This window comes from Papaver somniferum, chromosome 5, assembly GCF_003573695.1.
Source record: "Papaver somniferum cultivar HN1 chromosome 5, ASM357369v1, whole genome shotgun sequence".
Taxonomy (NCBI): domain Eukaryota; kingdom Viridiplantae; phylum Streptophyta; class Magnoliopsida; order Ranunculales; family Papaveraceae; genus Papaver; species Papaver somniferum.
The window spans coordinates 158,196,846-158,221,386 of record NC_039362.1 but is presented as its reverse complement, the minus strand read 5'-3'; the positions used below and the strand labels follow the sequence as shown (position 1 = coordinate 158,221,386).

Genomic DNA, 24,541 nt, shown 5'->3' with positions numbered 1-24,541 from the left:
TTAGTCTTTTTTTAATTTTTTAATGTTTGTTATATTATTGGGGTTTGATTTCAATCAGGAAGAGAGTTATTGCTTTCCTAATATTGATACAACGATATTCAATCATAGATTATTAAACTTGTCGAAAATGCATATGTTACTTCATTAGAACGAGACTCTGGATTACGTTTTGCAGTAATGTAGTATCCGATCGCTGTTAAATACTAGTCACTAACGATTTCAACCTAGCTGACCATGGATGTATATGTACAATTCAGAAATAACTCTTATATTCTGAAAGTTATCATTCTTTAATTTCTTTCGATTTATTATTATCTTTTTATATGCTTTTCATCGATTCGCATGGCTAGAGGTGATCCTGATCAATTTTACAACCAACAACCGAAGTAATGGTAGTTTGGTCAGGCATCGACGAAAAATAGATCGCATATGGTAGCGAGCACGGGTGCGAATATCAGATGTGTGCGGAGAATTTGAAAACTACGGTAATTGTTTTATATCAATAAAAACGATAGAATCATATATATATATATAAATGAACCAAGGATCACAAGTTATGCATAATCTTAGAACCATAATGGCCAAAGGGCGCAAAAGTAAAGCAACATGCGATTCTCTCTAGACTACATTTTCCCATCTGAAGACTAACATTTCAAATCTGGTATTGCTAAGAGCCTTGGAGGGTTAATGTCTAGTATGATGTTTTGAACGTCTTTCTCCTTTGCCTCTACAACAAACATTCGAAGATTGCGCTCTTTCCAGATATTCCAACAGATGGCATAAAACAGGATATTCTAGATAAAAAATTTATCCCTTGAAAAGTCAATTTTATCTCTATATTTGAAAGCATCATATATATATGTCATCTCCCGGAGGTCTTGCACATAAAAACCATTCATAAAGATGTCCCATATAGAGTGTGCTACTTTACAATTTAAGAACAAGTGGTTGGCGATACTTAATTCTTGCTTGCACATGCAACATCTGTTTACAAACGTTCTCTCACGCTTTACTAAGTTATCTCGGGTTATTATGGAATTACTTATCTAGCAATCAAAAAAAAAAACTGTGGTTCAAAATATTTAACCTATAAAGTATGTCATATGATCCAAAATTTATTATAGAATGTAGATATACCATAATAATCTTTATATGGTAAACGATCCAAATTCACTTACAAACCCGATTTTATTTTGTTATTCGCCAGAGAAATAGTATGTGAACTGAAAGCTACCAATGAACCCAAAAATTAGAATGCATTCCATTATTATCATCGTAAATCAAAATCTCTACATTGACAGGAATGTGCTATTGTAATTTTTGACCGTAAATTATTCTGTGGCTCCAAGTTAATCCAAATTGTGCGTGGTGACCAAAACTCTGTATATCAAAATTTTCTCATGAGCTTGCTGAATGAACTCGTTCACGTACGAGTTTAGAGTGTCGCATGCTAAAACTTATATATACTATATATATTTAACATTTACATAATAATATGACGAGTGAGTAGTGTCCAAAATCAATATTGTCAGATAACGAATATTTTCATTGTGATCCGAATTTTCATGTGACCAACAATTTACATCCTACTGAAGCTTTTGATTGCTGATCATTGAAAGGCTATCTCATTATCAAATCAAACCAAATTTCAGGAACTGCACAACTTATCTTGGAGACTCATGGGGGATGTCTGTTGCTGATGTTTCACTCCACCTATTATTAGTTAGATAAAAAGAGCTATGCTCAAAGGAAGTGTAAAGGTAATTTTTTTTGCAAATGAAACACACTCACTCACCTCGATGTGCAGTTTCACCTTTTGGTCAAATTATAGGACCAATGACATTATTACCATTTACTTATGAAATGGAGTTGTTAATGCTTGGTTAGAAAGGATTCCTACCTAAAACGAAAATGAATTCCATTTGGCCACCACTCTGAATTTCAAACACCTTGACTTTAATAAAATAAGTGAGCATCATCATCATATTAATCCTTTTTTTGTTGAAAGCTATACTCCACTAAAGAAAGACTACAAAAATACAGACTTCTACTTAGGTTTCTTTTAGTTAGGTACATGATGAAACACCTTTCGGCTTACCCTACAATCAATTATTGACTCACTGAGATCATTCGAGGATAATAAACCCAGGCCCAGTTAGCTAATAAGCATCAACATCAGTTATTCTAAAGTTTAAGTTTCTAGAAAAGAATCTGAAGAACATGTACCCTTCCAAGAACCTTTCTGCGAAACATCCACCTTCTAGTAGTACGGTGGATACCTTGTCACTTTCAAACCTTGAAAAAATTTGGAGCTCAGGTCATTCGTGATTTCACCTGACGGCTCGATTTACTTTACCACTCTACTACAGTGACATCTGTTGTTTGGATCAGAAAAGAAAAAGGAGAAAAAAAGTACGCCTAAATAAAATAAATTGTCTAAACTGTAGTCATAGTGTGAGTCCAAGAATTCTTTACATTATTCATGACTAAAAGAACGAAACCTCAATACAGTACCATCATCACCTACTTGTTGATCTAATACTTGATGGAGACTGTAGTACTTGCGGCACCTCACAATCAGCCAATGCATCTTCCAAACAGCTTACAACTTCATTCATGGATGGCCGGTTTCGTCCCTCAAGATTCACGCAATCAGCTGCCAAGTACCCCAACTGAGTAACAGCTTCGATTTCATACGGTGTCGGAGCGGATAATTTTGGGTCTAACACACAATGCATTCTGTCGTCGTGGATATACGGTACAATATAATCGACAATGTTTCTTGGTGCAACGGCTTCGTTTAGATGTATTGCCTTGAACCCGGTTAGTAGTTCCAGTAATACCACCCCGAAACTGTAAACATCGCTTTTGGTTGTTAACTGCTGTAATCTGAAGTACTCAGGATCCATATAACCAACAGTCCCGGCTGCCCGTAACGATAAATACGGCTCGTGATCTTTAGGACCTATCAACGATAACCCAAAATCTGCAACTTTGGCTGTCCAAGACGCATCTAGCAAAATGTTGGAGGATTTGATGTCGCGGTGAATGATTGATGGAACAGCATATGTATGCAGATATTCAATCCCCCGAGCTGCGTCTAGCGCAACTTTTAATCTAGCCGTCCATGAACTGAGCGGCGGGGCTGGCTCGAGTCCGTGCAACTGATCATGGAGTGTGCCATTAGCAATGTACTCGTACACTAATGCGCATTCATTTTGTTCCTCGCAATAGCCCAAGAGTCTGACCAGGTTTTTATGGTTGAGCCGGGAGAGGTAAGCCAGTTCTGCTATGAATGCATTCTCCTTGTCATTTTGGCGTTTCGTCGCAGCTGTTGTTGCTGCAGCTGAAGCATAACATGATCTTGAGATCGATACGGCTCGCTTAATTGCAACTTCTCGGCCGTCGTCTAGGATTGCCCGGTAAACCAAACCGAAACTTCCGTGCCCGATTTTGTTCCCTGTTGAAAAATTTCTTGTCACTCTGAGTAGTGTTTCCAGACCGAATTCTTCCAAATAGTTCATACTGTACAGTTTGCCAAGTCTTCTTTCTTGAGAAGCCTGCACCCGAATTTGAGATCCGCTGCGCCGAATAGACCTGACTGGAGATGGCTGCTCAATAACTTGGTCCAACCGACCTGAATCATGAATTCGGCAAACCCTATTCTTACAAAATTTGAAGAGGAAGAAACCACAAACAAGTATCAATGACAATGTTCCCACATAACCCACCACTAGAAATGCCACCTTTCTCTTGTCATTTCCGCAGCTTCCCGGCTGTGCAGACTCTGGCGGCGGCGGAGATAGTTGCAATGCCGGTGATTTTGGACTACTACAAGGAAGACACATACTGCCTTGGCTGCAAAATCTTTCTGAATCCGGAACAATTTTGCAGGGACAGGTTATGGAACAAGGTCCAGGTTGCACATATCTAAAAACCATTGAATAATTACTAAAAAACTCACTCTTACCCCAACAAATAACTGATAAATTCTTTGTAAGAATCCCACAGAAAACACTGTTTTTTGCTTCAATCCGAATAAACTCCATCTCTCGTAATTCCTCTGGTAACATGAAATTGTCATCTCCTCCCCAACAAGCCATTGTCCCGTTAACGCGAAGAGCACAAGTTCGATAATTTCCTAATGCCAAATCAGTGAAGTCCCCTGGTGGAACTTCTCCAACCATTTCTCCCCAACACTTTAAACTTCCATCAGTTGAAACAGCACAGGCATGGCGATTTCCGGCCTTCACAAGATTGAAAGTCCCGTTCGGCGGAGCTCCAACAACATCTCGATCATTTCCTAAGCACTTAATAGTTTTGGATTCTGTTAACCCGCATAAAAATTCTCCTCCTACGGATATCCCAGTTAAGTTATAACTACCTGCAGAATCAAACTCTTGCCATTGCCAACATTCTACACGTTTAGTACTAGTAACTCTAGCGCAAATGTGTGAATCCCCGGAGACAAGTTCGTCCAGCGTTGGACCTCTATAAATCCTCTTGAACCGAATATCCGTACCATTACCGGAGAATCTCCAGCAACGAAGAACACAAGTTTCCGATGACGTTGGACTTAAAATACATTGGAACCCATTGCCCCCGGTGATCGCTGATATTGACACGTTTGGTGAAATGACAGGAATTTGATTAGTTTTTGGATAATTAGTGCAATTCAGAAATGATTTTTGTAGTGAACCTGATGATGATGGTATTAATGAACAAATTAAAACTTGGTTAGAAGTTTCAGATATTGATAAAGAAGAAGAAGAAGAAGAAGCTAGTGAAGATTGAAACATGAACTGAGAATGTAACAAAAGAATTGTTAACATAACAAAGAGCTGAGAGTACTCTTTGGAATCCATATGTAAATGAAGAATTTCATAGTTTTAGAACCTCTAAGAAAATAAAAAATAGTAAGAGAGAATTTGAGATTTGAAAAAGAATTCCAACTGATTTCTAAGTTAGCTTAGAATTACGCGGTTTTGTTGAAGTGAGGGGGTATGGACCAAAGACTTGTTATTTAGTAGCATTTGATTTGATGTTGCACCTTCTTAGGGGGAAAACGCCATACATACGTTACGTATTTATGCACAAGAAGAGACCGTATCAAATCATTTATGTTCATGGGAAAAAAAAATTTGGACAAAGTCTTTAGATGAACATCATGGTCAAACATTTTTAGAAACTAAAATTTTCCAAATAAAGGAGATTCTTCTGCAAGTGGGTGTAAAATATTCATACGGGAATATTATTTGTTTTTTTCCTCGTGGAAGGGCATATTTTCTCTACATTAGATGCAGATAAATGGATGTAAAATATGACAGCTTAGTAAATGCGTGTTCATGGCGTTAGAAATTAAAATAACCTAAAACCAGATGAAATGAATAAAATTGTTGGTGTTGGTAGTAAGTAGTTGAAAAGGTTTGAAACCGAGGATCATCAGATTCAACGAACACCACACACAAGTGTTGGACTAATTATTTCATGTTATAATATAAAGTTCTTGCAAAAAGGTCTAGAAAGAATATAAAGCTAACATATGACCCATTTTTGAGGATTTTAGATAGTTTGAGCTGTATTACTACTGTAAATGAGGCCCCCTTGAAGTCATAATGTTCCTTTGTCAACGATATAAAACAACTAAAATATGGATACTTTACTAGGTTACTTACACCTCGTGATTCGTCTTTTTAGCATTTTATATGAACAAGTTTGTTACAGTGACTATGATAATTCATTGGAAATCAAAGCCACAATGCCAATAGAAGAAATTCTGAGTGGCAGCTGTAGCAGTGTAAACCCAAATTTGGAGAAACTCCACTAATCAGTGAAACGTCTCCATAAGAAGTGACCGACACCTTTTCTTTGGACCCTGGATAACTATGCATGTAAATTCAGCAAAGGAATCGAGTATATCCTGTGAGTGACTGTCACAAACTGAATGCGGTAGATGCCCAGATTAAGATTGGCACTAGCCTTTTACATGCAGTTACAGATTGGATAACATCGTGCCTTGCAGATCAGGATTGACCACGCCACTAAAATTAAAGTAGTCCGTACGGTCATTATTGTTCTAAGATAGTGGATCTACACCAACCCCAACTAAGTAACCAGGATTAGAGCACCTTATTATGATGTTCAGATCTGTTGCCCTGCAAAAATGCTTACTCTTACGTGTTTTGCATCTTTTATAGCACACCTCTATTTATGTATTGAAATATTCTGCAGTGGTAACACAAAAATGCCTGCAAAACCAAAAATATAATAACAATTGTCTATCACAAAGTACACAAGTAAGAATTCCGATTATCCTAGCTATTCGTTGGACAGTTTTCAAACAATACAGACTCCTATATTTTGAACCAGTAAGCTAAATCTAAATCGTCTAAAAAATAAAACAAAACTTGGTATTTAAATCCGAACATAGGTCCTCCTGTACAATCAATGTAAATTTCAAGCTACACTGATCCTAGCAAGTTGAAGCTTTAGGTGTATTGAGGAAATCAAGGTGAACCAACCCCAGGGAAGAGTTCCGAGATTTTGTTGAACACATCCATCACCTGAAAGATGAAAGCAAATATGTTACACCTCAACATGTCAACCAACAGGGAGTAAGGAACTTAACAAAAAAGAGAACACAAGAGAAAGGGACGATGCCAGATGATGCAATTTTCCTCTTCATGTTAGCATCACAAGGAATGTATCTAGAGAGTTTGCAATGATGGTTTCTGATTATGCTCAACGAAAGAACCAAAAGATATATTTTAGCAGAAGGCGCCTGCCAACTTGACTGATGTTTCTTAAGAAGCATCATTGACATTAATATTTCTAGTAGGCTAGACAGGTACTAGAAAATACAGAATGATCAATAGCATAGCTGTTCCAGAAAAGTTTGGGGAGAAACATTCAGCTCTTAACTGAATCTTCAATTTAAGATATTTTAAATATTGTTTCTACTGCAGGCACCAAATATGTACCACAAGCTGCTGAACAAATTTGTACCTCCCACTATTTTCATATTTATTTTAAGAAAATAAGTATGCCATTCATTATAGTCGAGTTCCCTCATTTATTTACCAACACATCGACACAATATGGGAAATAAAAACTAGGTTCTTAATAGATATTCGCCAAAGTTTGTTGCAAAAGACAACACTAGCAAATGTACAAACAGCAAGACAAGCAAACCCTCACCTCTTTGTCATTTTGGTACTTAGCAATGCTGAGAGGGTTCTGTGAGCACTGCAAAAAGCAATAAAATGTCAAAGACTTCCAACAATATCACACAACGCAAATATTTAGAAGTAGATGCCTTACATCCATGATAGCCTGTTGAACTCTTGGATTCTGAAATGCCATAGCAACGTCTGGATTAGCCATAATTTTTGCAATAACATCTTCTGGTGTAAGCCCGATTTGGTCTACGATGAAAAAAATCAAACAAACAAAAAAATTAAAAACAATTTACGTGACTCGCGAAAAAGACCCACATCCAATGTACAAGTACGTGAATTCTGGCATGCTGCGTTACAATCACATCCAACTAACTTCAGTGAGTCAAATTAAAAGATGATTGAGATCAAGTATGATGACACCAGATACGTCCAAAATGATAATACGCTAAAAAACGATTGAGCTGAAAGCATACATACATACATACAACAAACTCTACATAAATATGGCAACACATAATGTTTAGTATTGAGCTCACCAAACTGCTCCTTGACCTCCGGACTGCTAAGATCAAAATTTTTCAAGGAATCCATCATTCTGTTGTCCCATTCAGTGCCTCCACCCATATTGTTTCTACAATCCAGCAAAAACAGAGATACTGGGTTACTAACTAAATCAGTGTTCATCCAACTGCTATAGATAGCTCACCAGATTAACATCAGTAAAACACAACATAACGGCGTCCAAACAAAAATACAAAAAGGGGAATATGCCATGGTACACAGAATGGTATTAGTTAGCTTTATAACCATGTCTGCTCACATAAGAGAACGGTTGAGCTCTCAAATTGGTAAACAGTAGGATCCAGATTACAGGAGTGCTAAAACTGAAGACAGCATTGACTGTCTAAGTGGAAGTACAAAGATGGGAATATGACATGGCACCAAGGTTTTTACTTTATCTTATAACCATATAGCTGCTCCATTATGAAAATAATCTGGACTTTAAGATTAGTAAGCGGTGTTGACTTCTTATGGTTTACACTACAAATCAAGTTTAGTTTGAGTTAATCCTGGATTAGCTTAACTTGAGCTGGATGAAGGTGTGATTATGGTTCAACCATGCACTAAAAACTTAGCTTAAGCTTAATGCTGCATATAGTAAAGTAGCTTAATGATAACTAGTAAGCTGTCTTATGTAGCCATGAGGCGTTTCTCTAACTCTTTGTGGAAAGGTTAAGAGTTAACATGCGGCAAGTATGACAAGGACTCTTTTCTCAGCCTGAAGCACGAGGAAAAAAAAGTTGAAGTCCAGGACAAAACCTATTTTCTTCTTTATGGCCATGTTCATGATGTTGTGTAGTTCGGTTATACTAAGAACTGATTACAGGATGCTGTAAAGCTGTAGAACATGGTGAAATTACTGTGTACGGTGCTGTTTATATGAACTCTAGAATATGTTATCCCCAAGGGTTATTTCTAATTCAGCATGAGAATGGTTTATTATTATTATCTTCAAGTAATGATGACTAAAGAGCTGAAATTCCAACAACAAGATCTAATTTAAATAGAGTAAACAAACCAATACGAAGCTCTAGATTACCAGATTATGAAAACTAAGACCATCCGATTACTATGATAAGCGGATTTAAATAAAAACTGAAGCACTTACAGCATATCTCCCAGCTGTTGGCGATACTCTGGATTCTGAAGCATCCCTGCAAAAATATCCAATCAGTTACGGAAAACTACAATCCCTTGACATCACAATGATCCTTTAATCCCCATGTGCTTAGCGAAATAATGAGGATACAGTTGAAAGAGTGCTTTAAGAGTTGTACTTAGATAGCGAAATTGTATAATGATGTAGCAGAAGAAACTGTCAAATTCTTAAGTGAACTTTTTAGCATAGTATCTTGTCAAACAATAATTAGTTTAAAGTGAAAACCAGCCAGCTTTTAGGCCCTCATTGTGTTAGTCCGATAGTATAGTAATCTGACAAGATCAACTAGCTAGTAATCCAATGACTTCGAAAAAGTAACTGGTGCTTGAAACTATTTCAATCGGCATCTTATGTATGTGCTTTCTCAGTTACTGACTTCTATACCTAACCAAATCACAGCTTGCTAATGATGAAAGAGAAACTGGAGTAGGCAATACTGAATACTTACACTTGAAGGTCTCAGGATTCCTCATTTGCTCAGGTAAATAGCTGCAAAACACAGAGATGTGGTACCTCTTAATCATTATGAAACAACCAAAAATAGTGCAGTTGATAAATCCTTGGATGAAGTGAAGAGTAAAATGGGTCATGATTAACGATCTTCCATAATGTCAAACTCAACATTGGATGTAAGATGATTAAAAAAAACAACAACTAAATATAGAGAGTAATAATAAGCACAATCAACTTACGGATAAACCATTTTCTGTACTGTTGGATCCTCCATCATTTTCTCTAATGCCTCTACTGACATGGGAGATTTTCCTGTTCATAGATTAATTATTAGCCAAGGGAGACAACTTAAGCGAAATATTGCCATTGTTTTTTCTAAGGCGGTTTTCTTGTTCATGGGCACAATGATGGTCAAGAACGATATAACCGAAACAATGCCTGCCATCACTTCTCCTAGTTAAGGAAGACTAGAATTTCATTAGCTTACAACTTCAAAGGAAGTTTATTCGTCAGATGAGTATCACGAGTAATTTCAAAGGTGATGAACTCATATTTTTTTAGAGCATACAGAATGAACTTGCCAACTCAATTAGGTTCAACTCATAGCTCAAAGGTATCATCTGATGTGTGCAGGTTCTCATCATAAGTGAAATTAAAAGGATACTAACAACTAAGTGATGGCCCACCCAAAGTGAATCTGTACAAGTTGTCAATCGTTTTGAGATTGAAATTTAGAGAGTATAGCTCAGACGTCTAAGTTGGACAAAAGAAGTGCTAAAGTGGTATATTCGCACCAGAAGATCGTGGTGCCTCTTTAGAGTAACTTTCATCCTGCTTCGGAGCAGCTCCGTTTAGAGAAACCTACGGTTTAATAAAAATATATATAAATAAGTGATTGTAAAGCATCAATTCATCCGTACAAAAAAATTCCTTGACGGACTCACTTCTTCTGAAAACTGAGCAGTCTTGGTGGGGGTTTGCTCCGATGACTCTTTAGAACTAGTAAAAATATCCTCTTGCAACACTTCTTGGGGAGACACGTCTTCAAAAGCTGCACAAAAAAAACTACTTGATCATTTTCACAACAGAAGGAAACTTCAAACAAGATTACAACAATTAACATCCGAGATTATATGCAGGTTTCAAGAAAAATTGTTTCTACTGTGAGTTCAGTTACACTCATACTCATACTGACCAGTTCTACTCACAGGAACCAGCACGTAAGCTTTACTACATCCAACAGAAAACGATGCCAAAGTTTATCTTGGTAAAGTTGCAAACTGATCTAAATGGATCACCAACGAAAATAAAGATATACAACCTTGCTTGCTAGGTTTAAGACGAGGATAGAGAAAGTGGAGAAGTTATCTACATCACATGCAAAGGAAGCTAACTTACTTAACCATAAACCGTGTCTTAGAAATGTGTTGGGGACTATAGCCTCAGACTTGCGTCGTATGCTTTCTCAATTAAAAACCTGTTCTTTAATCTAGTTACTGATCCCTCAAATTCTCTACTTCGGTTATTCTATTTATACTTGACTTATAGAATGTCCAGTTTCGCATAGAATCAGTATATGATGCTCACCACAAAGTTCAAACTAAAAGGAAAGTCAAATAATCAAGGAGCTCTACGATACATCCGGCTTTAAAAATATTGTAGCAGCTCACAAATCATGATATATATCAACCACCTGTCATTCAACATATAGGGTTAACCATTTACCAACTTCCTACCTAAGGAAGGTTTCTAGGACGTTCATATGCTCTGTTGATTTCATCTAAGAATAATTCAGTGGCCCGACTCTGTAAGGCAGGCTTATAAATTAACAAATAAAAATAGAAATGCCCGTACTCCTCCCACATGTTATCTTGAGAATGCAATTCTACATTCCAAACAGAAACATTTATAAATGCTTGTTGAGTTAAGTTGTATACCATCAGATGGGATAACCAACTTCATTATCAGACACTACGATGTAAGTTGAGACTAGTGAAATTTCAATCAGCATAATTCGTATAGCTAATGCGATAAGTAACATAATTCCTGTTTGATGATCAACTTTCCATCTAGAGTAATGCAGTTGAGGCACACATCTAGATCTAACTTAAGTGCCTATATGAACAATAATTTACTAAGCGTCAAGATTCGAAGTGTATGAAGATATTTTGTCATACAGAGAAGAACCGGAGCAAAATACATATAGGTTTTATGATTTGTATATGAAAAAAAAATGTACACTGTAAGACTAAAAACAAACAAATATATAATGATTAATAAGATTGGACAGGCTTGCATAGAGGCCCAGGTATATTACACCAAATGGCCTTGTAAACGAGTCCTGATGTCATCCATTAGCATGCTACAGCCTACGTATCAATTGGAGCTTTATGCCACCCAGGATTAATCAAAATCTTACTGACCAAATAGATATATTAAGGGCTCAAATACCGTATTTCCGTTGTTCCTTCTTGATTTCCGTTTCCGGTTTAACTTCAGCAGGTGAGGAGTGTGGGGCTGCCTCTACATCTGTTGCCGAGACATCTACTGTGACGCGAGGGCGGCTGGGTGGTGAGGCAACAGGAGTAGTTGAGGTACCTGATGTAGGTGGTGGGGGCATAGAAAATGGAAATTGAAATGGTGATTGTTGAGAGAAGGAAGGATTATTAAATGGGCTACTTCCAGTTCCACTGGACATCTGCCCCGTCAAAGTTTTCATTGCTTGCTGCATAGCATATTTCTGAAAGAAGATTTCAGTTAGAAACTCGCGTGCCATATTTGTCTCTGGAATAACATTGCTTTAGTTTAAAATGTTACTGTAGTTTGCAAAAGAAAAAAAGTTATAAAGATATATTAAGTGCATAGAATGACAATGGTGCGAATTGGAATAACTGACTACATACTAGTATACTACACGTGTGGCACATTATCCAAATAAAACATAGGTTATGTGGCACATTATCCAAATAAAACATAGGTTATGTTAAGCAGAAACCAACTTTAATATTGACCATAGAAAGAAGAAAAATCCAAAGCTACATTCTTCTGTTTGAATCTTTTCTTCAACTCTTCTATACTGAATCTACCATTTCTAAGACTCGAAACACTTTTTTATGTTTATCAGATATCATCAGAAAAGAAATTCAGATAATTGTACAGTGAGCACTTAACCCGTCGATACTAGCCATTGATATCTTAATCCTACTAGTTTATTCTCAAGTTGTGCATGTGGTTCTTGATTGTGCTAAGATATAACTTGACTGTGTCAGGTGGTCTGTCTTCTTAGGTTCACCAAGCAGGTTTCTCTCCTTTTCGAAATTCCAAGGTTTCAAACCAAATGTTTCTCTTCCTAGGCTGAAGATGTATGGTGACATCCAAACCTATGAAAGACAGTTGACAAGGTTTTAGTTCAAACAGGATGTACATGGCAGTCGGCAACAAAGACAGAACCAACCATACATCTCCAAAGAAGTGGAGTGATTTGGGAGGCGATATCAAAAGCCTACCCATCAAAATAGGCATCTCTGGTGAGCTTCATTTTTCTGATCTTAGTGGCAAGACAAACATAATCGGTATAAAACAGAATAAACTGGTTAGTTGTATTTTAATTTTCATTAGCTCGCGGATTAGGTTTTATCGAGAATGAAATGCTAGGTGCAGGTGCATCTATGTATCTATAATTCATAGAAAACCTAAGTATATAGTTTTGATACTGTGAACATAAACCCATAACATAACGGGTACTCACGCAGTGACATCCTGAATGTACCACATTAAGGAAAACACTAGTTGGTACAGTTTTTCTTATGTTGGAAGATATATCTTATGAATTACAACTGGTATAAGTAACTAATTATAAGAAAACTAGCATAAGTAACAGAAATTAAAACCGTCAAAAAGAAATCCTGTTTAATCATTGAAATTATTAGCATGACATGCAATATTGTTTAAGATTTATTGAAACATGTCAGCCTCTCAATTCACATAATGATAGGTAAAGTACGAATTGAAGCTTGCATATCAATAACCTATCAAATAGGAACTACATGATTCAGCCATCCTTAACTCTTAACGTATGACAAAGATCTTCGTATATCATAACCGAAGGAGAAAAGGAAAGAAATGCAAATGTGTACCTCGTCAAATGTCAACGGGATTGAAATAACTCACCTTCAAGTTTGACGAAGCCTGGAAAATGTGATTAGAGACTATCAGAAATGAATGTTCAACAGTACAAGGCAAAAACGCAATTATAAATGTAGCTATACGTGACTAATATAATGACTAGAGAGAATGTAATGTTCCTTGAGCTTACCCATGAAAATAGTGCAGAGAACCCAACTCCAACTCCAATCCAAAATAATGGTGATCCTCTACAAACATAATAATAAGGTTAAACCATAAACTGAAATACATACCAATCACGAAACTAGTTGGCGAGTCCAAAATTGTACTCATACAGATGCACATGTATGTAGAGTGGAAGCAAAAAAGAAAACATAATACTAGCAATCATGGAGGAACATTTACATCTGAGATGATGGAGGTGGTGGTACGAGCTGAGGGGTGACTCCAACAGAAGAAGAAGTTTCTTTGCTAGTTGAAGAAGAAATGCTTGCAAAAACCTCCGTCCCTAATGTCCACACACACAAATTATCTGGAAGAATCAGAAACCAAGAGCAAAACTAGACCAAAATAAAGTGAAAAACATGATCAAGATAGAGAGTAAGTACCGATTTCGGATTTTTCGGATTTTGTTATTGGGAGACGAATTTTATCACTAAATCGTTGGTGAGCTCGAGCTGTAATTTTACATCTGGTTTGATAAGAACCATTTCGTCTGTTGTGAAATAGGGAAAAAGAAGAATGTTTGAGTGAAATCGGACAGACGAGATTTGGTGAAGAAGAAGAACCTAGTAGAATTTTAGGGGAAGAAACTAGGGCAAGGTTTTCCATTGAGATGGTAAACCCTTAGGGTTTAATATTTTTTAGGGTTTAAGAAGCAGAGATTCGGAGAACTAGTGCTCTCTGCTGTAGGTGTTTACGGAGAAGTGGAGAAAAGCGATTTTCAGAACGAAAATATCTGGATAATAAAACCTCGCGTTTTTAGGGGCCACCCGAAAGAATTTAGGGGCCATCAATTTATACCCAGCCAAAGACTCTAGTTAAGGGGTACCCTATATGATATTGAAGTTACATAAATGCCCTTCTGGTAAAACTGTATAAAAACCAAATCAAAAAAAATTCTACTCATTTCAACTCTTCTTCTTCTTCCAGTTTCATATTATCTTCCGATTGTGGAAGAAAAAAAAACTTTCCCTCATTCTTGTGTTCAACCGAAACATCGCCGCGAATCGTAAAATCAAAACATCGTCGATTCGTTTATAAAACAATGGATAAGGGAAATGAAACCCACAGACCTAGAACCAAAAACGTTGCTCGGGGTATCGATCCAAAGATTGGGATTTTAGCAAGAAATAAAGAAATTGTTGCTGCAAATGAAGAAGAACGCGAAGAAGAAGTACCCGTCGATGTAGTCGGTGGTGGCGATTCCGATAATCAAACACTTCGTCAACTTCAAATGGCCCAAATTAGGTAAGAATCTATCATTTTTGGGGTTTATTTCGCTTTAATTCGACGAATCGAGAAAAAAAAAATTCTAGGGTTTTCGGTTATGTATCCAGATTCGGGCGATATTCATGCTTATTTACTTCCGAATGTAGTCGTGTTCTTCATTTCTCAAGAACATCGACAGTATTCGGGAGAAATATTTGATGGTTATCGGCTGAATATTGTTGGCCATATCTTCCTGGATACAAACTGGTAATAATCGGTAGTTTAATGAATTTTTTGGCTCCCGAATATATTTAAGTAGACACACAGTATTCGAAAGTACACTCACTACCGAATATATATATATATATATATATTGAAAAAATCTCAAAATTTCTGATATAGGAAAAATCCCATTTTGGGGCCAGTATTTATTCGGAAGACAATATAATGTTTTATACCTCCGATTGTGTAGGATAAAATTTTAGAGTTTCTGAACTCCAGTTGATGAATATTCGGTTGTAAACATGTTTAAATATATTTCGATTGTTTTTCATTCGGGAAAAATATGTGTCTTTCTTACTTCCGAATTTGTTCATTCGGGTTATAATTGTGTACTTTGTCTTCCGATTGTGTAGGATGAAAAATTTAGAGCTTCTGAACTCCAATTGATGCATATTCGGTTGTAAATATGTTTAGTTAGCTTTCGATTGTTTTGTATTCGGGAACAGTATGTGTCTTCTTACGTCCGAATGTGTAATTTTGGGTTATATTTCCATACTTTGTCTTCCGATTGTATAGTTTGTAAATATTGTTCCTTTCTTTGTTGTTTAGACAAAGTCGAGAAAGGAGGAAGAAAGTGACAGCTAGTGCTAGGAGGGAAAGGAGTGCCAAAAATAATTCAAGTGCTCAACAAAGCTTATAAGAACAAAGCAGTCAACAAGGAGTGCAACCAAGTGCTGAACAAAGTGTAGAACAACAAGGCAGTGAACAAGGGGTGCAACCAAGTGTTGAACAAGCCGCTCAACAAAGTGCAGAACCAACTGCTCCACAAGTTACACCCCACCATGAAATTGAACCAGTTGATCCAGTGCCAAGAGTAGAAGAAGAAGGACAACCAAGTGGTACCCAAAAAGCCAAAAAAGGAAAAGATGGTGTAAAGAAGGATATTGCTAAGAAAGCATCACATCTTGTCCCTCAGCACTTGAAGAAGAAGGGTATTCCAGCAGGCACAATCCTTGGGCTACCGGCGGATGGAGAAAAAATTGTTATTTGGATACAAAGACTCATGGGCCAGAGAAATATACGAAACCGAGGTAATAAAATTACTATTTTTTATTAATGTATTGTCTATGTGTTATATCGTAATATTTGTATTAAGGATTTTCTTATGTACTTTAATAGGATCATCAAGATGCGGTCCGTCTACTCAAACCTACCGCCGCACCAACAAAAATGCTTGCGTGGCCTTTATCCGGTGAATGTGAAAGGTTCAAGTCAATTGTTGCCAACTCGGGGTTAGCTAATGCCGCCGAGAATTCATTGTTGGAACATGATCGTGTGGCCATATCGGCGTTCGTGGAGAGAATGTATCCTGAGACCTATACTTTCCATATGCCGTTTGTGGAGATGACGATTACCCCAGATGATGTTGTGCAGATTCTTAACCTTCCCGATCAAGGTACAGCTGTGAAGTTTAACTACACAAAGCAGTTAAGTTGGGCACAACTTTATGCTCTCACTTAAAAATGCTTAGGTTGGGATGAAGAGACAACAACAGCAGGGTTTAGGAGGCATGCAAGTTACAAAACAAGACAGATCAACATTACAGCTTTAATGAATATGTTCCGAGGCACCTTGGAGAAGGAAAAGAATGGAACGTTAACTGATGAGTAAGTGAACCACGCTGCCACCGCATATCTCCTTTGTGTATTGGAATGTGTCATATTCCCCAATACTTCTGGCAACCGGATCGACGCCAACCTTATACAACTTTTGGATCCTCTCCATGAAGTCGGTTACTATTCTTGGGGCACGGCATGCCTAGCATTCTTGATGGAAGAGTTGAGAAAGGTTTCGACGCTAGGAACCTGCCAAGTTGCCGGGAACGTGGCTCTATTGCAGGTTTTTTCTTTAAATCTATAACTCACTCTATAGTTATTCGGTAGACAATACATATGATGCATATTCATAACTCCAAACTATGCATATTCGGGAACATGTTACTTAGTTTTACTTCTGATTGTTTAGAATCGGAGTTTAGTCTTGGGGAGTTACTGCCGAATATATAGGCCAAAGTATTATAGGTTACTGAACTCCAAATGACGCATATTCGGTACGAAATGATCCATCTCTTGTTCCGAATGTTGGTTATTCGGTGGCTAGGTACTTATTTTGTTTTCCGATTATATATAATCGGAAATATACTTTTGATATTAGAACCGAATATACAGGCCAGAAAAACTATAGGTTACTGAACTCCAAATGACGCATATTCGTTAGGAAATGATCCATATCTATTTCCGAATGTTGGTTATTCGGTGGATAGGTACTTAGTTTTATTTCCGATTATATATAATCAGAAATAATGTTTGGAAATTACTACCGAATATACACAATCTATTTACTAAAACTTGGTTTCTTATGTATATAAGCATGGATCTATGACCACTTCCATATCCTGAAGTTGGCCGGAGAGAACCCGGGGTGGTGCAAAGGTACTCCTAGAGGAACAAAGTATATATTTGAAGAAAACCATTGTAGGACAAAAGAGCAGCAGTTGATTCGCATTAGGGAGATTTTGGACCAATTGAAGGCCTCAGACGTATGCTTTGATCCATACAAGGAAGATCGAGCCAGTGGGCATATAAATGTTCGGTCGGACTTGTCCCTTTATTTTGGACCATTGTGGCACCCCACAGGATATGTGATGTATAACCCCTCTAGGGTGATGCGACAACACGGGTATATACAACATCAACATGTGGAGGAAATGGAGGATTACTACAAATTGGAATTGGAGTTGTGCTCTTCTAGTGGTGACAATCTCACGATTGTTCACACAGGCCCACCTACTGTTCTTGATAACTGGGATAAGAGGAATGACTTCATTATCGACACTGGTAGACGAACCACCCGAGGTGATGAAAATTCTCCAGACTATATGAGTTGGTATAACAACGTATCACATCCTTTGGTTATCCGTGAAATCAAATCCAACACTACTGCGGCGGGTTCAAGTTATAATTGTATCATCAAAGACAAACCAGCTGGTTATGATAGACTGGTGCGTGTTCTTATATTTTTGTTCATTTTATATTATTCCTATAAATCTTATGTAATTACCGTTTGATGTTATGTCATTACGTATAAAAAACAGGTGAATAGGTTTAAGCGTGTTTCCAAAATGTTAACTGCATGCCTGAAGAGCGGAGATCCCATGCCAGCTGAGAAGATCAAAGAGGCTAGAGACCTAGTTGATAATATGGATAACGAAGATTATGCTGCCCAGTTTGGGGAGAAAGTCACGAAGAGGCATCCGCCCAAGGTGGCAGTATCAAAGACGGGTAAAAGAACTCGAGCTTCATCGAGCGCTGAAGGTTCTCCAACTGAAGGTGCTCAAACCCGTGGTCGTGCAGGACTGGGAGGTAGTCACGGTCGTAAAGTAAAGAAGAGCAGATAAATGACAATGATTTGTGTTGTACATTCGGGACTTTAAAAGGGCCAATATAGAAGGTTAGACAACCCATATTCGGAAGTTTGGGTAACTGAGTTGACTTCCGATTATTGCAAGTTCAAAATTTGAAAAGTATCAGTTTTTCCCAAATTCTGATTTTTGGGCCATCGTACATTCGGGACTTTACAAAAAAAATTATCCTCTGAATATTACAAGTTCAAAACAAACCATGCCATGGCTCTATGTGGTTCCAAGGGCCAATATAGAAGGTTAGACAACCCATATTCGGAAGTTTGGGTAACTGAGTTGACTTCCGATTATTGCAAGTTCAAAATTTGAAAAGTATCAGTTTTTCCCAAATTCTGATTTTTGGGCCATCGTACATTCGGGACTTTACAAAAAACAATTATCCTCCGAATATTACAAGTTCAAAACAAACCATACCATGGCTCTAGGTGGTTCCAAGGGCCAATATAGAAGGTTAGACAACCCATATTCGGAAGTTTGGGTAACTAAGTTGACTTCCGATTATTGCAAGTTCAAAATTTGAAAAGTATCAGTTTTTCCCAAATTCTGATTTTTGGGCCATCGTACATTCGGGACTTTACAAAAAAAATTATCCTCCGAATATTACAAGTTCAAAACAAACCATGCCATGGCTCTAGGTGGCTCCAAGGGCCAATATAGAAGGTTAGACAATCCATATTCGGAAGTTTGGGTAACTAAGTTGACTTCCGATTATTGCAAGTTCAAAATTTGAAAAGTATCAGTTTTTCCCAAATTCTGATTTTTGGGCCATCGTACATTCGGGACTTTACAAAAAAAAATTAGCCTCCGAATAATATAGTCGTGTTTAGAAATACCAACCTAATCGGTAGATAAAAATTTAAGTTCGCTACCGAATGTCCTTTTCGGAGGAAATACGTGTATCGTTAGCAACCGATTGTAGTGCATCATTGATACGAAACCTCAACGGCCATATTTTCAGAAACCTCAACGACCATATTTTCAAATATTAGAGCCGTTGGAAATCTAATCTATATAAGGAAGGTAACCCCTCTCAGTTATTATTGAGTAAAAAATCAGAATGAAAAACCTTTTCAATGGCAAGTCCATCATCAATTGACAACATACTTCGAAGATGCAAGCGAACAACTACATCAATTGCAGCAATGGAAGAAGAAATACAAAAAAGGAACAAACAACCCAAAAAAATTAAACCATCGTTAGTGGCAACGAATGAGGAGGAAGAGGAAATCAAGGCTAAGAAGCGAGGTCAAGAACAATTCCATCAAATAGAAAGATTAAAACAAGTTGAGGAAGAGACCGAATGGATAAACAAATATTACATTGTGAAAGATCTACCCAAAGAACAGCAGGACGATCGTATATTTTGGATTAACGTTTCATTGGGTCCTTTTGTTGGTAAGTGCAAGAAGCCACGCCACAATTATGAACCATCCCATGTTTCTTCAAGGGTGCACTATGTTATAAAATTGTGCACCGAGTACAACCGTATTCTTGCTAGGCACAGAGACGACAGGTTTGCGGCACAAGATGCTTATTCCAAGTGGAGAGGAGAGTCGTTTCTACATTTCGAAGCCGCTTTGATTGTTGCATATCGGACTGGGAAAAAAGAATAACATGTGATGTTTGAGTGCTGTAAATTCAAATTTTTAATATTAATCGGCGGTTTGATAAAATATGGAATTCCCGAATATGATTAATCGGATTGAAGTGTTATAATACTGTTGTTCCGATTACATAGTTTCAAAAAAAATTATAGCCGTGCCTCGAAATACCCACCAAATCGGTAGATAGATATTTAAGAGTTTTACCGATTATAATATTCATAATCAAAACGTGTATCATTACCAACCGATTATATATTCGGAATCAAAACGTGTATCAAAGAGCCCGATTCCTGCATTCGGGAGACAACATTGTATTTTTTGCGACCGATTAAATCATATATCTTCACAAAAAAGTTTCCAAAAAACTTGTACAAATTACATGTTCGAAAAAAAAACGATCAAACATCGTCATCATCCGAGGGGATCAATTCGAGTAACTCAGCGGGAAAGTTGTTGTCCATAACGCGATCCCAATCAACCATGTTGGACTCATATTGTTTCACCCAATCCTTGCAATGGTTCATCGGAAGTCAATCGTGCCCTTACTCAAGCGGTAACGGACAATCTTCTTCTTTACTCTTAAACCGATAAAATGCATTTCATTCACAAATGCCATTACGATTCTTCTATCTTTAACCGACTCGTCGCAAGCCGTTCTTGTGGGTGCAAACGTCATGCTAAGTCCATACATAGGAGAACAAAGAAATGTACCACGCAATTCAAAACGTCCGCTAGGAGATATCCAAATTTAGGCATTGTCATCCAATACTTGGATCCGATTGTCTTCAATCCCTTTCGGCACTTCACACGCGCAACTAAGTCTTTGAACTCTTGTTCTTTGTCGTATCTATCTCCTCGCCTCATCATCTCCATATAAAAACCCTTGTCCTTCACTAGTTGTACCGCCATCTTATTTCTTAAATATTGGCATTGGGTGACATCTTCGATATCCGCCTCTCTAAAGTAACCCATTTGTTCCGTAGCAACGTGAAACCCACAATTTCCATCCCCATCAACCTCGTCGGTCGACAAAACAAATGGAATGATAAGTGGAGGGAGTTGTTCCAAATACTCTTTGTATATTGTATATGTGGATCGATTTGGTCTTCCATTAAGATCTCTAGGGAACGAAGAGTACCTTTGTCCTCTTTTATAGTAAGAATTTCCATTGGTTGGGTTTGTTGCGAGGCGTTCATTTGCTCAACAACTTCTTCGACAACATTGGGTTGACTTACTTGAGAAGGCTCTGTAGAGATCTTTGGCCTTACTTGTCGGGTGGTTGGTCCACTTTGATCATTTCTTGGACGACCTCTTTTCTTAGGTTCCGGCTCATCTTCAAATTCGGCTTCCGAACGCTCGTGCCTAGACAATATTCTTTTATTAGACAAATACTCCTTCAACTCTTTTCTTTGGATGGTCCTCGACACTTCGGTGTTCGGCCTACCGGTGTTCTTTTGCTTAATAGGTTCATCAACCTCCCTTAAACAAGGGTGAAGGGCTTCCTCCAAATTATGCATCAATATTTGCTTTTTGGTGCCGTTTGATGTAGCGTAACGCTCGTCGCTATTCGTGCACACAATTCCGACTCCAAGAAAGACGGACCATCAACTACCGGGGTGTTCGGAGTGAAATTTAATTGCTTCCAAAATGGATGAATATCATTGATGTCAATCACTTCAACATACCTACCCAACTTATGACGACACGGGAGTCCAATACCTATCATATCCTTGCAAACACAAACCGTATTCTCGTCATCATAAGTTTTATATAACTTCAATTGTTTCATCATGCGATTTATTGCCCATCTTGAAACTTTATGAACAACTCCCCTTAGAAGCAATTTTTCCTTAATATGTTCCATCGGGAATTGGTGTACACTAAATTGCATACATTTCCTAATCTTTACGAGATCACGATTGGTGAATTCATGGATTGCTTCTTGGATCGACACAACTCCATTTTGACTACCAATTAGTATTTTCTTTAGTCGACCATGAGACCCCTCCGCAATGCTTGTCGCCTCGTTCTTGAAGTTACGATATTCATATGTCCATGCAAACACAAACCTCTCCTTAATCGTTAACCATTGTTTTTACAATACTCAACCGGTTTTGGGTAGTCCGTGCCGTATTCATCCTCAAATTTCTTCAAGTTACATTCGTAAATTTCCTCGGTCATCGACCAAACGATTTTGTCCCATGCTTTCATGAACATTTTCCAAATAATTCCATCCTCCTCCTTCTTTTCTTCAAATAACCTATCATCTTCCTTACGTTCTTCCACGGTTAATTTACTAATGCGCTCATCCTCTTCCTTTGAACTCTTGGTACCCTTCCTTGGTCTTTTAGCTTGGAAATGATGATGGCAATTGGTTTTGAGATTGCATTGAATGTGCCACGTACATTGCAAGTTTTGGGCTTCCGGAAACACTACCGCTATTGCATGCATTAAGGATTGATCGTTATCCGTTACAATAACCCTTGGAAAATTATCACCGTTATAAATGGACCTCAACGTCTCCAACATCCAAATGAAACTCACATTGTTCTCATGATCCATTAAACCCCATGCAATCGTAAACGTGTTTTTGTCCGAAGTATGGCAAGCAATGTTCAACAACGGCATGTTATACTTGTTTGTCTTATAAGTAGCATCTATCAACAAAATTTGATGAAAGCATTGAGCCAATTGGATCATTTCGGGATGTTCCAAGAAAATACGAACCACTATACCATCCTTTTCTTCCCTTCTCAAGGTGTAGCCGTGTAACTCCGCTAACCACTCCGATTGTTGCATGACCGTTATACCATCCCATTCAGTCCTTTTGATCGTAGCTAGGGCCGAATTAATTGTAGACAAAGAAGACAAGTTGTCGGGGTCGTCCGCCTTTATTTTACTTAAGATCGCACTCGCTTTTTGGATCCGCATAGACCTCACCGTCTGCATTTGATGTTGTTTTAACTTGGCAACCATTACATGTCCAATTAAATCCAACGGATCATCATGGTTGTGACAACCGTTATCAACTTTATACATTTTATACTCTTTACCTTTAATACCATCGGGCTTATAGAAGACAATCTTAAATGGGCATCCTATCTTTTTGGTATTGCTTCGGTATTTCCTATTCGTCTTCCGTACGTACTTACTATTCTTTCCCTCGTGACTCTTTCGCGTCCCACCTCGCTCACAAATCATTTCAAATCGAGTGTCACTAACATGATTATTTTGAACTACCACGCACATGTTATCTTTTGCCTTGTTCATAAGCCATTCCTTTGACTCCTTCTTACTTCCAAATGTCTAAACGTGCATAAAACAAAACAAATCTAATAAGCATAACCATTTAACATATAAATTTTGAAAAAAGAAGAAGTCGTAATGAGTGTACCAAATCGTTTGCATAGTATAGGGAAGTGTCGGGCCTCAAATAGAAATCATCAACAAACTCTTCAACGGCCTGCATATGAAAGCAACAAATTATTGTACAATAATCGGAGGTTATTAAATAAGTCAAACTGCCGAATATACTATATTCGAAATCCTATCGGTTACCCAAAACACCCGATTTATGCAAATGAATGTACACAGTTTACTGAGTGCAAAAAATGATATAATCGGAAGTTAAAATATATTGTAAAACATCTGAATATAAATAACCAGGAGATAACTTTAATCGATAAACATCCGATTTTCAAGTTTTCAGAAATTTTATTTTGAGGCCACTGTTATATTCGGCAGTCAAATAATGTTAAACTATTACCGATTGTAAAGGATAAGAATACTGAGTTTTGAATTTTTTTGAGGAATTCGTTTTTGGGGCCATTCGGGGGTAAATAACTCTACATAACTACCGAATGTAGATTTTTTTGGAAAACCAGTTTGGGGTTTTTTCTCATATTCGGCAGTAAACTACTATCTTGGAACTACCGAATATACATATTTGGTACTCTGTGTGTTATATTCGTAAGTTTATTCGAGAAATTATCTACCGAATCTGGGTAGTTCATGGCATTTAATGCATGCAATAATCGGTTTTTCTTGTTTACAAAAGCACACAAACGCATGCAAATCGAGTATTTGAGTTTCTTAACACAATACCTGTGTTTTACATGCATCGTTAGCTTCAATATCAGGCGATTCTCCATTTTCTTCCATGAAAGGGTCGTCTAGGTTTTCCTCTCCACAAAAGTTTGGATCATTCAACATATACCCCAAATCATCTTCGCCATGATTCTCACCTTCTTCTTCATATCCATCCATTTTTGTAGTGATAAAATGGGTTTTCCCTTTTTTCCTTCACCTTCTTCTCTATAACTCTAAC

The 24,541-nt window shown here is 37.5% G+C and overlaps 2 protein-coding genes across 2 annotated transcripts; both read right to left on the bottom strand.

Annotated features, from left to right (window-relative positions):
• Positions 1-2,030: 2,030 nt before the first annotated feature.
• On the bottom strand, positions 2,031-5,035 carry LOC113283364 (serine/threonine-protein kinase-like protein CCR4). The gene has a single exon (XM_026532596.1). The coding sequence runs from the start codon at positions 4,863-4,865 to the stop codon at positions 2,520-2,522; it is 2,346 nt and encodes a 781-aa protein (XP_026388381.1). The 5' UTR covers positions 4,866-5,035; the 3' UTR covers positions 2,031-2,519.
• Positions 5,036-6,226: 1,191 nt separating this feature from the next.
• On the bottom strand, positions 6,227-14,416 carry LOC113283362 (protein TIC 40, chloroplastic-like). Its single transcript, XM_026532595.1, has 14 exons — positions 14,085-14,416; positions 13,882-13,984; positions 13,667-13,724; positions 13,522-13,539; positions 11,803-12,091; positions 10,296-10,402; positions 10,146-10,212; positions 9,591-9,663; positions 9,347-9,387; positions 8,848-8,893; positions 7,715-7,809; positions 7,321-7,424; positions 7,198-7,245; positions 6,227-6,563 (listed from the first exon to the last, which is right to left on the bottom strand). The coding sequence occupies exons 1-14, from the start codon at positions 14,305-14,307 to the stop codon at positions 6,507-6,509; spliced, it is 1,329 nt and encodes a 442-aa protein (XP_026388380.1). The 5' UTR covers positions 14,308-14,416; the 3' UTR covers positions 6,227-6,506.
• Between the last annotated feature and the right edge of the window lie 10,125 nt (positions 14,417-24,541).